The 13,712-nt window shown below is 37.8% G+C and overlaps 1 protein-coding gene across 1 annotated transcript in view; it reads right to left on the bottom strand.

Moving 5' to 3' along the window:
- Positions 1-13,712, bottom strand: part of HMGA2 (high mobility group AT-hook 2) — a 130,053-nt gene that overhangs the window by 96,176 nt on the left and 20,165 nt on the right. The window contains exon 4 of the mRNA XM_023591884.3: positions 11,942-11,992. Coding sequence (XP_023447652.1) covers positions 11,942-11,992 — 51 coding nt within the window. The remainder of the gene's footprint in view (positions 1-11,941; positions 11,993-13,712) is intronic.

Here is a 13,712-nt window from a genome sequence, read left to right as displayed (position 1 = left end):
TTCTGCCTTAGCTTTCACCATTCCTTAGGTCCAGATAGGGATAGAAAATGCAACTAAATTTATTGAGTGCTCCCTTTCCACCAAGCATTGTGCAGTGAGGATACAGGCTCAGGCGCCAGGCGTGGCATCACACTAGCAATGTGTCCACTCAGAATCGCTGACTCTGGAGCCAAGAACGATTAAGTGATTCAACGGTTAGGTCACAGGCAGCCATGTGGGGACCGGGGGGAGAAGCAACTCTTGAAAAACTACTTATAGAAGAGGAAAGGGTCTCTGGAAAGCAGCAATTACGAATCCCAAAAGGAAAGCTGGAGCACTGTCGCTAGTTTTACTAGAACATGTATGTACATAAAATAAGCAGTAGGGATATTTAACCAAATCCCACTCACTACTACTGAAGCCAATATACTTTTAGTGCTATGATTAAACAAGAGACCAAACTGGTTTGAAGAGACAAAAGATTACTGTAACACAAATATGGGCAAAACATTCTTGCTTCTCAAAGTTTATGCTGTATATTCAAGAGATTTTAAAAATATAACTAATTGCATGAGTAAATATTCACGTAAGCTCTCCTGTGTCTACTCTTCCAGGAGATGCTTCCAGACCATCTTCATGGTTTGGCTTCACATGAGGAGCTCGTCTTTCCCCCAGTCTTCTCCAATATCACATTCTCAGTCCTCTACACATCAGTCTGCCATCCCAATCTTCCCCCCACACATCAGTCTGCCATCCCAATCTTCCCCCTTAGATTGTGTCTCTACAGGCATGGCCACTGCCCTTTCCTGCCACTCACTGCAACCGCCAGGGTCACTTCCACTGTAACCCATCCTCAATGTCCAGTCAAAGTTCCCTTCTTGTCTAGCTATGTTTTGACCACACCATTCATCATTCTTCTGTCTGGAACTTGTCAGTGACAGCTATTAAGAGAATTAAGTCTACAATCCTCTTCTTTAATGTTCGTCACTGGAGAGATTCCCTTCTGCTTTAATTTGTGTCTGTAATATGTCTAAAAGTTGTCAGTTTTAAAGGCTTCCAACCAAAGGATCAGAGGCTACATTGGAACTATTTCACAACAACAAAATGGAAAGAAAGTATATGCCTAATAATTGCCATTAAGGAAAAGGGCAAGGCTGAAGATGGCTATCAAGGTTTTAATTTTTTTTTTTGCAATTGAAGTTTTAAAAGTCACATGAATAATAAGAGCAATTTTAATTCACCTTATAATAAAGTGTTACTTTTTATGGCTGATTATATCTAAATGTTATTGTCTTATGATTATACAGTGCTCTGTGACTTACAAATTACTTTCTTATGTTTTCTTCCCTATAGTATGGAAAGGAAGGCACAGAAGATATGCTCATTGTTACTCCCATTTTACATATGAGGAAATCTAGGCTCAAGATGTTATGTGACTTGTCTAAGGTTACAGAGCTAGAAATTCATTAGGTCAGAAAGCAGTGAGATGGGCCTTTGATTGCAAACCCAGCATTCCATCTACCATCCATCCAAAGTCTCATTTAGAACCATGATGAATGGGTTAGACAAATGGAACACAGAAAGAGCTGGGAATGCTATCCTGGAAAAGAGAAGGGCTGACTTAATAAATTCTCACAGGTTCTAATCATGATGATAATAGAGGACCATTTTTTGAGTATCTACTAGGAGCTGGACACTGCCAAACCTGCAAGGGAGATATTACCAGCCTCATCTTGCAAAAGAAATTTAGTCTTGGAGTGACAATTGTCTACAGCTAGTAAGTGTTAAAGCTCAAACTCAAATCTAGATTTTCTAAAGCCCAAAGTGTGTACACTTCTCACTGCACCAAGTAGGAAGATTTATTTTGAAGAGGAACATACCAGATGTTCTCTCTCACCATTAGGAACAAAACAAGAAGAAATGGGCTAAAAGCCGTATAAGGAGATATTTAGGTTGAAAGTGTTAAGACCCTCCTGTCACAGGAAGGGTGATTAAATCTGTACCCCATTTTGAATGGTACTGATGAAATCTCCTTAGTAGATAGTCTTTTCATATATATGAGGATATTTTTCTACAAAAGACAGGTTCACAACTGCAAGTAAACATCTTTTCAGACTCAAAAAACTCCATGAAAAAAATAAAACTATCAAATAGATAACCTAAGTTTTTAGACAAGTCTAAAATTTCTGCTTGCCTTATGGATGTAAAATGTCAGCTTCTCAAATGAGTCTAAATTTTTATTCTAATGTGTTTACTTCAAAGAATAGCGCAGAGTAATGCTAAATACATATCACATTAAAATAATCCCAGACAGAAATCTCTTTTAGGAAAAAAAAAGGCAAGTCACATACTGTGACCATGTATGGCCAAGCCCTCTCACACTATACAAACTATATGCCGTGAGCATTCTAATGATCCCGTAATGTACGTAAGACCACTTGCTCCATGATCATTAAGAGAAACTATGGTACAAGTGAGTAGTTTCCAGTGACTACGAAGGAACTTCGAAGAAGTTTCAACAATGGAAGCAAAATGGTAATTTTAAGTTTTGTTCCCAGAGGTGTTAACTATGGAAAAGGGTCCCCATTGATGTCTTCTGAGATTAGTGATTTCAGCAGCAAAACCGACCAAGCCTATGTATTAGACAAGGTCACCATTTCACTGTCGATAAGGTTTTGGATTTTAAATGGTTTTGTGTAGGTCATCAGTAGTCTAAACAGGATGCAAAGCACAAAATCCTCAGCCAAGTCACTGATAAATGTAAATGGCCACAGTCACACGTGCAAACTAGGTTATCACTGGAAGAAGGACACTGCCAAACAAAAACACAGAACCCCATCATTGTCTGAAAATGAGCAAATCCAAACAGAAAGTCATGAAACTCTAGACCATTCATTGCCAGGACAGGAATTGTAAGGGGAGAATTAGGGCTGGGAGAGAGATAATGCCCATCTAATACAGATGGGAAAGATATGGTCCAACAACTTTGGACACCATTATCATACAATGCCTTTTCGTTTTTTCCCCATTAAATCCATAAGGTGCATGTCCAGTGTCACAAACAATCTCTCAAGAGAATGGAGGACCCAGGAGATGGTCGTGTTCTTGCATTCCAGACCCACCTCCTATCACCTGAGAGGGGGTCCAACCTTGCAAAGGCTTCATCAATTTTCCATTAAGAAATTTAAGAACCTTAATGTTGGGCTACCTGAGAGAATAATGGCCGGAAAGAAAATGTGGGGACTGGGATCTCCTAATAAGGAAATCCAACTCCAGGATCAGCTTCTGATAGAAATTCAGGTGCTACAGTCTTCTGTGGAATCATCATCATTTTGCATGGGGAATGATAAAAGACGACAAAGCCAACAGTACTTTATAGCACATTATCAGCAACAATCTTATGATTCCATGTCCTCCATATAAGGTTATTCTCTCACCTCTCTAGGCTTTGGTGCTTCCTGAGATGGCATGCTCCTCTGAGACTGAAAATATTTGGATTGTCTGGAAACTCGGCAGATCAGTTCTTCCTTTATTGGTAATGTTAATGTTTAAACTTCTTGTGAACTTCGTGACATTGCTACCTACATTATTCCGACTATGGAGTACTTAATCCTTTAGTGGCGTAAACCTAAGGTATTGGATTTTTTTTCCCCAATGAAATCTCCAGTTCTACACCCCACTGCCTTAATGTGTTCATTTAAAGTGCTTCAAAATGCCCTTGAAAGAAGTCAAAGAAACAAAATTATTAACCAGTTTTTCCTCTTTTATTTTCATGTTAATACTAACAAACTAGGAGTAAAGGAAGGGGCCCAAAGAGGCAATTAAAAAAACTTTCCATAGAGAAAAATTAGAAACTATCTTAGAAAATTATTTTGTGAGGTCTGCCAACAAAGCATTCCTGTTTTTCTGGTGATCCAAGTCTGTGACCAAAGTCTTTTTAAGGTACAACACGAGATTCTATTTTGAAAAGCAGAATACTATTTCCAGTTGTGAGGGAATGGAAATGTTACTGGGGGCAAGGCACGCAAATTCCCTAGTGGTTCTGGGTGATAGCGGCAGTTTACTTCTTAAGCGGAAAGGTATAAACTAGAACACAAAATTACTACAAACACTGTCTTCATGCCTACAAGTTGTGCATCAAGTTTTCCTTTTCTGGTCCTCAGATGGTAAGCTCTTGGAAAGCAGGGCCCACCTTTCCAGGACCTAGCAGAAGGCTCCATCCACAATATTGTCAAAAGACTTTAGCAAAATGTTAGACAAATGGGAAATCACAAAACCAAAGGTTCTTGAAATTAGAGTCCTAGGGTTTAAATGGTCCATCCAAGCCAGAGACAAGCAAGCAAACAAACAAACGAACACAAAGGCGTTTAAATATCTCTATCAGTGTTGTTCATCTTACATGACTGAGTGTCAGAGAGACACTCAAAGCGTATTCACTGGGTTAGAGCGTTAAAATCACGGCACCACGTGCCAACACCGGCTTACCTTGGTCATACAGCTAGTTAGCACCTTGGCCTTTTAAATACCTAATAGGACCCTTTTAGCAACACAAAGCAATCTCCTCTGCCTGAATTTAAAGAACTATCATGCCACAACCTAAATCTAATGTAAGAACGGATTTAGTGTAATTCTTCTGAATTTGTATGGGGGCAAAAGATTTGCGACTCCAAGCCTGATCTGCAGTCAGTGATCATTTCTGAGGAAATATTTAAAAAGAGACTTAGCATAGTGTCCACAAAAAAGATGCTTTTAATGAGCCTCTAAAACCACATTTATTAAAAGAATAAATAAATAATGAATAGAAAACAAACTTCAGTTTCGTGGCTGCGTTGGATTATTCCTGAGGACAGGGTCTGGGGGTAGCCTGGATGCAGCACAAAGACAGATAATCTGAAAACCTTATGTCTGTAATTACTCACACAGTCTCCTTCCTACCAAGCTTTTTACCAGAGCTGACCACCAGCCCCGCCACCGCCCCCAGCACTGGCCCTGCCCAGAATCTGGCGGAGGCGCTGATGAACAGTGAAACGGCCAAAGGGCAGGTAGCAGAGGGAGCAAGGGAGAGCAAAGCAGAGATGGAGACTAGAGCTGGATAATCTATAAACCCAATAATCAGTCCCTGGATAATAGAGCTGGTTGCAGCAATGAAGGTTGTTGTGTTTTACAACCCTAAATTCTTGACAGCCATTGATTATGGATAGAATATGCATGCTACCTACTTAAACAGGACAAAAAACAGGGGTAATTTTAAGTTACCTGCCCAAAGGTATTCAGCCCATAAAAATGCAAAAGCCCTCATTTCAGTCCTCGGCAGAGCTTGATTAAATCCCAACGAACTGAAGTTTTGTCAAAAATGTTTAAAAACTTGTGTCAAATACTGAAGAGTGTAGAATTAATCATTTCTTGATTTTAAAAAGTCTTAAACAGAATCCCCCTTTCAAAAAGAGAACAAGTGTTCTTTGTAAATATAGTGATAGTTTTACCTAGTAAAAAAAATATGCCACAGAGTAATTTCATTTATATAAGACATCAAGGGTTTCTAACCTTTTAGAAATACATTGACTGCCATCCTTAATTACTCAGATTTGGTTAAGTGTAGGTAAATATGGGCATGGAGAACATATTGTGCTAGGAAATTCTTAAATTCATTTACTATCATGTAAACTGGTCTTTTAGTTCCAAAATACCTTTCACTTTATTGGCATGAAACTGAGGTAAATGTCTCTGCTGGGATTCTATGGATCTGATGATATCATGCAGAGAAACATGACATTTATCTGAACCACCTCCTGCCTAGAATTTGCCACTCAAACACAAGAGGGTAAGAAGCATGTTCTTCCATGATTATAGGATACCGAAATCACACGGTTACTGTGGCACTTGCCACTTGAGTAGCTGACCCCACAGTCATTGTCTTTATCATGCTGAATGGTTTGGGTCTCATAGAGTTTGGCCAAACTGAATTGGATGGCCCAGTTGGGCAGATTATTAATCTCTTTCTTGAAGACATTATTTAACAGAATAATTAAGAAGAGCACCTCAAAATTAAAACAAAAATGGGATTCAATCCAATTCTTACCTTCTCAGTATGATTAGGGTCTTGACATTTAATCTTGCAACTTTAAATAATCATTTGAGTGAAGGTTTGCAGTAAACAAAAATAAACCAAAGCCAAACCTTTTCCCCACAGAGTTCTGTTAGAGTTTGGAAACTATTCCATTTATATCACAAAATACTGCAAAGGAGGAGATGGTTTCAAAAAGTATTACCGTCCAATTCTGAACACATTATATATGTATCAGAAAATTTATATTTTAATTATTTTATAGAGTGCATCTTCTGTTTTTTAAAGCATGCTATTTCTAGGTTTCTAAGGGAAAATGGTTTCACCTTCACACATCCCATTAGCAGGCCATTTTTTATGTCATATCAGTCATTTCTTCCCCTCTGACTCTAATACAAAGATACAATTATCTGCAATCTGCATGGTTGGACATTTCATTCTGAACACTGAAGTTATATTTCAGTTTAAACAATGAAAGTGTTAAATTACAAATGGCTAAAGGTTTAAAAAAATAACAACCATCTAGTGGGAAAAAATATTGGAAATGAAAACCTAATGCTTTCACTTCAAAATTAGGTTTCCAGGTTCTTCCACACATTAACACCTATGACTTTTTAAAAGAAATCCAAGGGGTTTCAATTAATTGCAATAGATTTTATTCTGATCTAGTTCCTAAAACCTGATCCTGAAATCATTACTTAAGTTTCTAGATTTCTGGAAACTAGGAAACACAAAAAGCCCCTGTTGCCTACCAAGAATCTTCACATTTGACTAACAAATGAAATTACATCACTTATCCTGTGTATCACAAGTTCTTTCATAAAAGAAAGACAACTGCCCCCCAAAAGAGATGTAATGGAAGTGCATATTTTTAAATCGATGTACTGCACACACCCATTACCAAATAAAGAGTCAGCAGCCTGAGAAAACAGCTGGGGTTTGTAAGAAACTTTCTAGTGATCAACTAAAGTTAAGCTTCAGCATCTGGTGTTTGGGTCAATTTCTAGGTCAATCTCAGTATCTCCAGAATGATTTTTTTTCCCTTTAAAAGCCATTAATTCATATTGGGGAGTATTTTCCTTCTATTATTAATTTCCTTTCTCATAAAAATATTCTGAAAACAAAACACCTAAAACCATCCCTTGTCCCACTGATTTATTCTTTATAATTTGGTCCTTGCTTCTTTTTCTCCAGAAGCACTAGCTCCTTCACTGAACATCTGTATGAAGCATTTCATACATGAGGTTAACAGTGTTTTTATTATGTCACTGTATTCTTGAGCCTTGGCTCCACAATCTAAAACTCTTTTCAAATACTTTCTTTCCATCACTAAATCAATTTTGTATTGAGATCCCTTCCTGGGCAAAAATGAAAGGCCAATATTAAGTGTCTAATTTGAATCGGCAGAAGGATTGACTAATGGAATGCCAGGCTTCGGAGGGCCAGCACATCCCTGCATGTGCATATTGAGGGAAAGTCATAGTTTTCAAATTGGTGAATAACACGATACCAGCTTTTCTCAATCAGAAGAAAGGTCATTGATCAGTTGCAATGTAAATTGCAAAGACATTTAGAATGTACTTTAATATTTATTAATAACTCTTAAACTTACTCAGCCTAGATATTGTGAAGATGTAATGATATTACCAAGGGTAATTGGTTAGATTGACACAGAACTCTGTCACTTCACTCCATGTGTCACTACTGATAACTATAAGTAATTAGCATCTAGGCTGTCGCAGATATTTACATAAAAGTGTCAGTGAAAAAGTGGAATGAATCATGATCTCTAGCATTTACTAAGACTTACTATGCACTTTATTAAGCCCTTTACATGAATTATACCATGTAATCCTCACAAAAATTCTAGAGGAAGCATACCATTCTTACTTGCTTCACACAGAGGAAGGTGAACCTTAAAAAGGTTATATAATTCACATTGTGAATAGTATGTATGTGAGTGTGGCTAAAAGGAGAAATTTTACATTGTGTTACTCGAATAAGAACTAAAAAACAAAACAAAAAACCAACATAGGACTGCACAACACAAACAATACAAAATCATAAAAATTTTCTTTAATGCATTTTAACAAATCTACCACACCGATACAAGGTGTTAATAATAGGATAGTAAATGGAAACTGTATTGATGCATTATTTTTCTGTAAACCCACAACTTCTCCAAATTTTAAAAAAGGTTATATAATTTTTCAAGATTATACAGTAGTTGGTAGCCCAAAATTTGAACCTAACCCATCTGAATCCAGATTCTTAGCTCCTAACTATACATAAGACCAGGAGAAAACTTAGGTCCACTTCTCCTTCTCTTTTACCTCTCATCCCTCTCCACATATAAAAAAAAAAAGTGCAATTCCAGATTAGCTCATCAAAATAATAGCTCTTAAATCTAATTCCAACTAGTAAAAACTAAATAAAAGGCAAAGGAGATTAAAGAAAACAGTAGACGCACTCAGCTAAATCTAGCCAACATACTCACTGGGTCACCGGATTAACCATCCCTCCATCTCCTCTGGAAACAAGGACTGATACAGATTACTGCTACACCTACATACTTTGGTTAATCAACTTGATTAACATACTAATTTCCAATCCCAATCATATCAGATGAAAGAGTGACACCATTGGTATTTTTCCCCACGCCTGTTACATGAAACTGTAAGATTTACAGGACATATTTTTAAAAAGCAAAATAACATAAAAACAAAAACAAAAGAGGAATAAAAAGGGAAAAATTTGGCTTCCAATCCATGTGGCTAGTAAACATATTTCAGTTGAAAAACAAATTTCTAATTCAAGGACATCAGTAAATGACACTGTTGGAAAGAACTGAACTTGCTAAAAAGTACAAGCCCATATCCTATGGAAAATGCAATAATGTATTGCTTTAGTACAAGCTTTCCAGCAAAGAATGCTTTTCTGTGACTGGCTGAATACTCTATATAAAAGAAGATATACAAGCAAAGAGGAAACACACTGTCTAGAAAAAATACACAATTTCCTTTTATTTCCTCTCCTAAGTGGAACAACTCTTCTTTGGGGACCAAATGAGGGACTTGTAACAAATCACCACACAACATTTTCCATTCTCACAGCCAGTAAAATTTAGAAACCATGAGCATCAATGAAGATGGCCCAGCTATTCCCAAAAAGCAAGGGTGTCTGTGGTGGAAGCCTCACATGGGCTGCTTACCCAACAGGAAAATCAGATGCTTAAAATCCAGATCCCCCATAATGAGCAGGGATCTGGGGGGGGAAAATCCTTTAATTGCTCTGTATTTCACTCCAGGTTGGCTAAAACATCAGGTGTGTGAGGAAGAGCGGTGGGAGACAAAGTCAGGTGGGAGAAAACCATGGGGACCTTGAAGTGCCAGGAGGTTCAGGTTATAATTAATCCAAAGGCCAGCTGTGGAGGCAGAGAAGTTTCTGAGAAGAGGAGTGATGTGACTGTAACCATGCCTATGGAGATGAAATGGTGACATTCGAGGATGGCCCCAAAGTAGAAGAGATGAAAGACAGAACTGCCCATTAAATCGCCCCAGCTGATGGAGGCTGTTGTGCTGACTAACTTTCACGGTGTTTGCTAGCAACTTATTTTATTTCATTTTATAAACACTAATCTCATAACTTCAAAGGGCTGATTTATTTTCTCTTAATGTTGCTTAGGTTTTAATAGGTCTTTCTCACTGGCGATTTCAATGGATGCAATGTCCTTTACAGAGTTCTGTAAGTTTTCTGCTTAGAAAACAGCAGATTGATATGTATGCCAATATCAACTTAGTCTGTTGTGTCCTTCCTAGAGTACAAAGGAAACAGCAGCCCTTATGGATTTTTGCAACTAAGTCAAAAAAGGTCATGCAGCTCCCTCATTTGCCAGAATACTACGCTGTCTCCGGGAGCCCTGCGTGCACATGAAAAGGCTGACCACTCTAAGACCAACGAGCTAGGGAATCCAGTCGACAATCCCCAATGCACCCAGACTTCCAGCCAGTACTGCAAAGGCGCCAGACCCCGGAGGGAAGAAGCCTCTGGATTCTAGACCCTTGGCATTTAGAGTCCCCTCCAGCCATCTGAGTCTTCCCAGTTGAGACCCCAGGTCTCCTGGAGCAGAGACAAGCCTTGCTTTTGGGCCCAGTACCTATTCCCAGCCCAAAGAATCTGGAAGCATAATGAAATGCTCATTGTTTTACGCTCCTAACTATTGGGGTGGTTTATTAAGCACTGATAGATCACTGGAACAGTACATGCAAGAAAGGAGGTGATCAACCCACTGGACATAGAACCATAATTCATAATTCAAAAGATTAGAAAACAAATGAGCTCAGAAGAGAATAACAAGAATGGTGGAGGAACTTAAAATGTTCTTTTTGGTAAATGTTTCAAAGTATGGGAGACAGTCAAACCAGAAAAGGGAATGGTCAAACGAATGTGTTAATTGTCTCCATACCTCTCCAGGGCTATCATAAGCAAAAGTGGAAACAACTACTCTGCACCTTCCCAGGAAGCAGGCCTAGGCACAGTGGACGGATGCTAGAGGGAGTTCGATGGCAGACTTTCCTAATGTTCCAAGTTTTCTGGGAAGGAAGACACAGTCTTAAGAGGTAGTGAATTCCCTAACACTGAAGGCAATCAAGCGTAGGCTGGATGATCACCAGTTGGTAGACAGGTTGGAAAGAATTCATTCTTGAAGTGGAAGGATGAATGAAACAACATTATCTTAAGGTCCTCTGGAGGGCTGAGATGTTTTTCATCTAAATATCATCCTTGTTTCCTTGAGCAAAGAAATCTAATCCCAAAATGTGTTGCGCAGAGGAAAAAAATACAAGATGAATAAATTAAATGAAAGGCAATACCCAAGTATAAATAGAAAGTGATGCTGAACTCTAGAGGAGAAAAGAATGGTAAACTAACAGGAAAATGTAATCAAGCATAGCAGGAAGGTAACTTGAAAAAAGATGGGGCATGAAGAATACATTGGAGAGAGGGAAAGGAAACCCCCCCAAAACACCACGGACAATACTGTGGAGAGGGGATCCCTTCACCTTGCCTGAGAAATGGTTTTATCCATTTTATTTTTTTTTATTTTTTATTTTTTACATTTCTTTGTCTTTACTTGGTTTTATCCATTTTAAAGATGGTTTTCTCCTGTCAGTGTGAAGGACCGAACAGAAAGAACACAAGTAGTGTAGCAGAAAAGGGAACAAGGTTCAAATGGTAAAATGAACACCATTCTGCAGCAATCATTGAATTTCTGGTCTCAGAGGATCCAGGAGCTGTTTGCCTATGAGATCAAGTACATTTGCAAGGGCATATTTGTCTTTAATGTCAGTAGAGAATGACTATTAAACAAAGCAAAAAAATGTGGAAATTAAACCCATGTTTTCTAACAACGCCAATGTGTAAAAGAAAATGCAAAACACGTAATAATGGATGTGTCCAAAGCAAAGCCATGGAGGAAATGGGGGGAAGGGAGAAAAGAATGTTAAAAAGTTATCTCATACACATTTCATCAGAGTTTTATCACCATTTGTAATCAACTTCCAAGGTTTCATAATACCCTTTAACCTTAGTTACTCAAGCCACTGAACAAGTCATCTCTTTGTTACCCTATTTGAAGGAAGAGTGGAGACTTTTTTCATGTTGATAAGAGATAGAAAAGGAGTCACTCCCAGGAAAGCAAAGCATTCTGAGTAAACTCCTGGAGTCTAATGGTAGGAAGTGGTGATAATTTGTCCCTTGCCTTAATTAACCCTTTCAAGGATTTGTCACGCAGTTAGAAATTCATGTAATCGATCAAATAAAAGTAGTCTACTCATTTACTCATGGGAAATTTTTCTTTACAAAACAAAGGAAAAGAACAGAAATTATCTTATTACTCACCCATTTCCTAGGTCTGCCTCTTGGCCGTTTTTCTCCAGTGGCTTCTGCTTTCTGCAAAATGAAAAGGATGTCACATAGTTTCCCAAGACTATTTATAGGTGCTTACCAAAGGACATATTTCAAATAAGAATGCTGTGGTTTGCAGATGAGGGATAAGGATTGTTTTAACAACCTCTTTTTCCTTTAAGATTCACCTTTGAGTAGATTCTTCTTCATTTCATAAAGTAAAGCGATATCAACCCAACCCCTCACTCTAAAACACTGTGATCTCTGGAATGCATGAAAATGTTTTTTAAAAGCTATTTTGCCTTAATTTCTATGTATTAACAAATTACTGAATATCCATAATTACATAAATAGAAAACTGTTTCCTGAGTGATCAAGATTTTCTTTCCATGCCTCAATTAAAGTTACAAAAATCGATACTGATATACTTCTTTCCATTTACAAAGCATTTCCACCTACATTGCTAGTCAAAAGCAAGTCTAAACGTCAGAAAGAATACATAAGCATTCTAATTCCAAATAAACATTTGTGTACTTCTACATGGTTAATTTCCTGTTCCCTGCCAGAAAACAATCACTTGTCAATCAATTCACCAACCAAATGTATATTCTAGTGACCTAAAGCAAAGAAAAAGAAAGCTGGCAGAAATCACTTTGTCCCTGAGACGGAAACTACAGATACTTAAAAATAGTAAAAAAAAAATGTACACTATTAATAATTCCACACTCAATAAAGACCTACCATGAATAAATACACTTTTAACTACCTTGAGAGTTTGTTTCATTGCTTAACTTCACAGATTTTTCCGATGTGCCAGTTGTTCTTTTATCTTTTGAACCAAATTTTAACATCTATAAAGCAATTACTCTTTTCTGTATTTTTGTCACCTCTTACCTCAAGCCCCAAACAGACACCAATACCCACACATAACATACACCATCTAAAAAAATGTGTTTACATTTTTCAGGATAAAGAAAACTTCACACACATTGTTCTGTGCATGAGAATCATAGCAATGTGAGAAAAGTGGGAACCTGAGACAGGATAACTTGTTTCGTTTTACTTCTGTCACTTGTCTTTAGCAGCCAGAAGGTATTTGGTGCACTGAAACTAAAATTACATTTATAATTGCCTACATTGACAAACAATACTCTTCTTTTTTTCTCTGCCTGGTTAAAATAGATATGGGTAGATGAAAGATCAGGTAGATGTAGGTAGGCAGGTAGAGAGAAAGAGATAGGATAAGCCACAAGGCATCTCACCAAATAACATCTGGCATTACTACCCCAGTTCCCACAAATTAATCCAAACTCTATGACAGTAGCATTAGCTCCACTTATTGAACATTTAAAATACCCCAAGCCCTGGGTTAAGTCAGTCACATGTACTGTATTTAATCATTACAAAAGCCCTATAGGTGGGTACTAGGATTTTTTTTTTTTAATTTGGTATATGAGTAACTTGAGTCTTAGGTGAGGTAACTTGTCCAAGGTCACACATTGAGCTGGAATTTGAACCCGGTTGTTTGCTTTTACCCTACTAATGATGCTACCTCCCCTTAGTGAACAAGCATCTGCCACCTTAAGAAAGTATTTTGGAAAACCAAAAATGTCACCGATTCAGCTAATTTTCCAGAACAAAAGGCAATCTGATGGCCTTTAGGAGATCTAACCATCAAACCTGGGCTTCCTGAATAGTTGTTTCACTACTTTGGAGTGACTACACAAAGGAATACTTTATTAGCAGTATTGGTGACATCTTACCT

Source organism: Dasypus novemcinctus, chromosome 12 (assembly GCF_030445035.2).
Source record: "Dasypus novemcinctus isolate mDasNov1 chromosome 12, mDasNov1.1.hap2, whole genome shotgun sequence".
Classification (NCBI taxonomy): domain Eukaryota; kingdom Metazoa; phylum Chordata; class Mammalia; order Cingulata; family Dasypodidae; genus Dasypus; species Dasypus novemcinctus.
The sequence above is the reverse complement of the archived record's forward strand: the minus strand, read 5'-3'. Positions and strand labels throughout refer to the sequence as shown.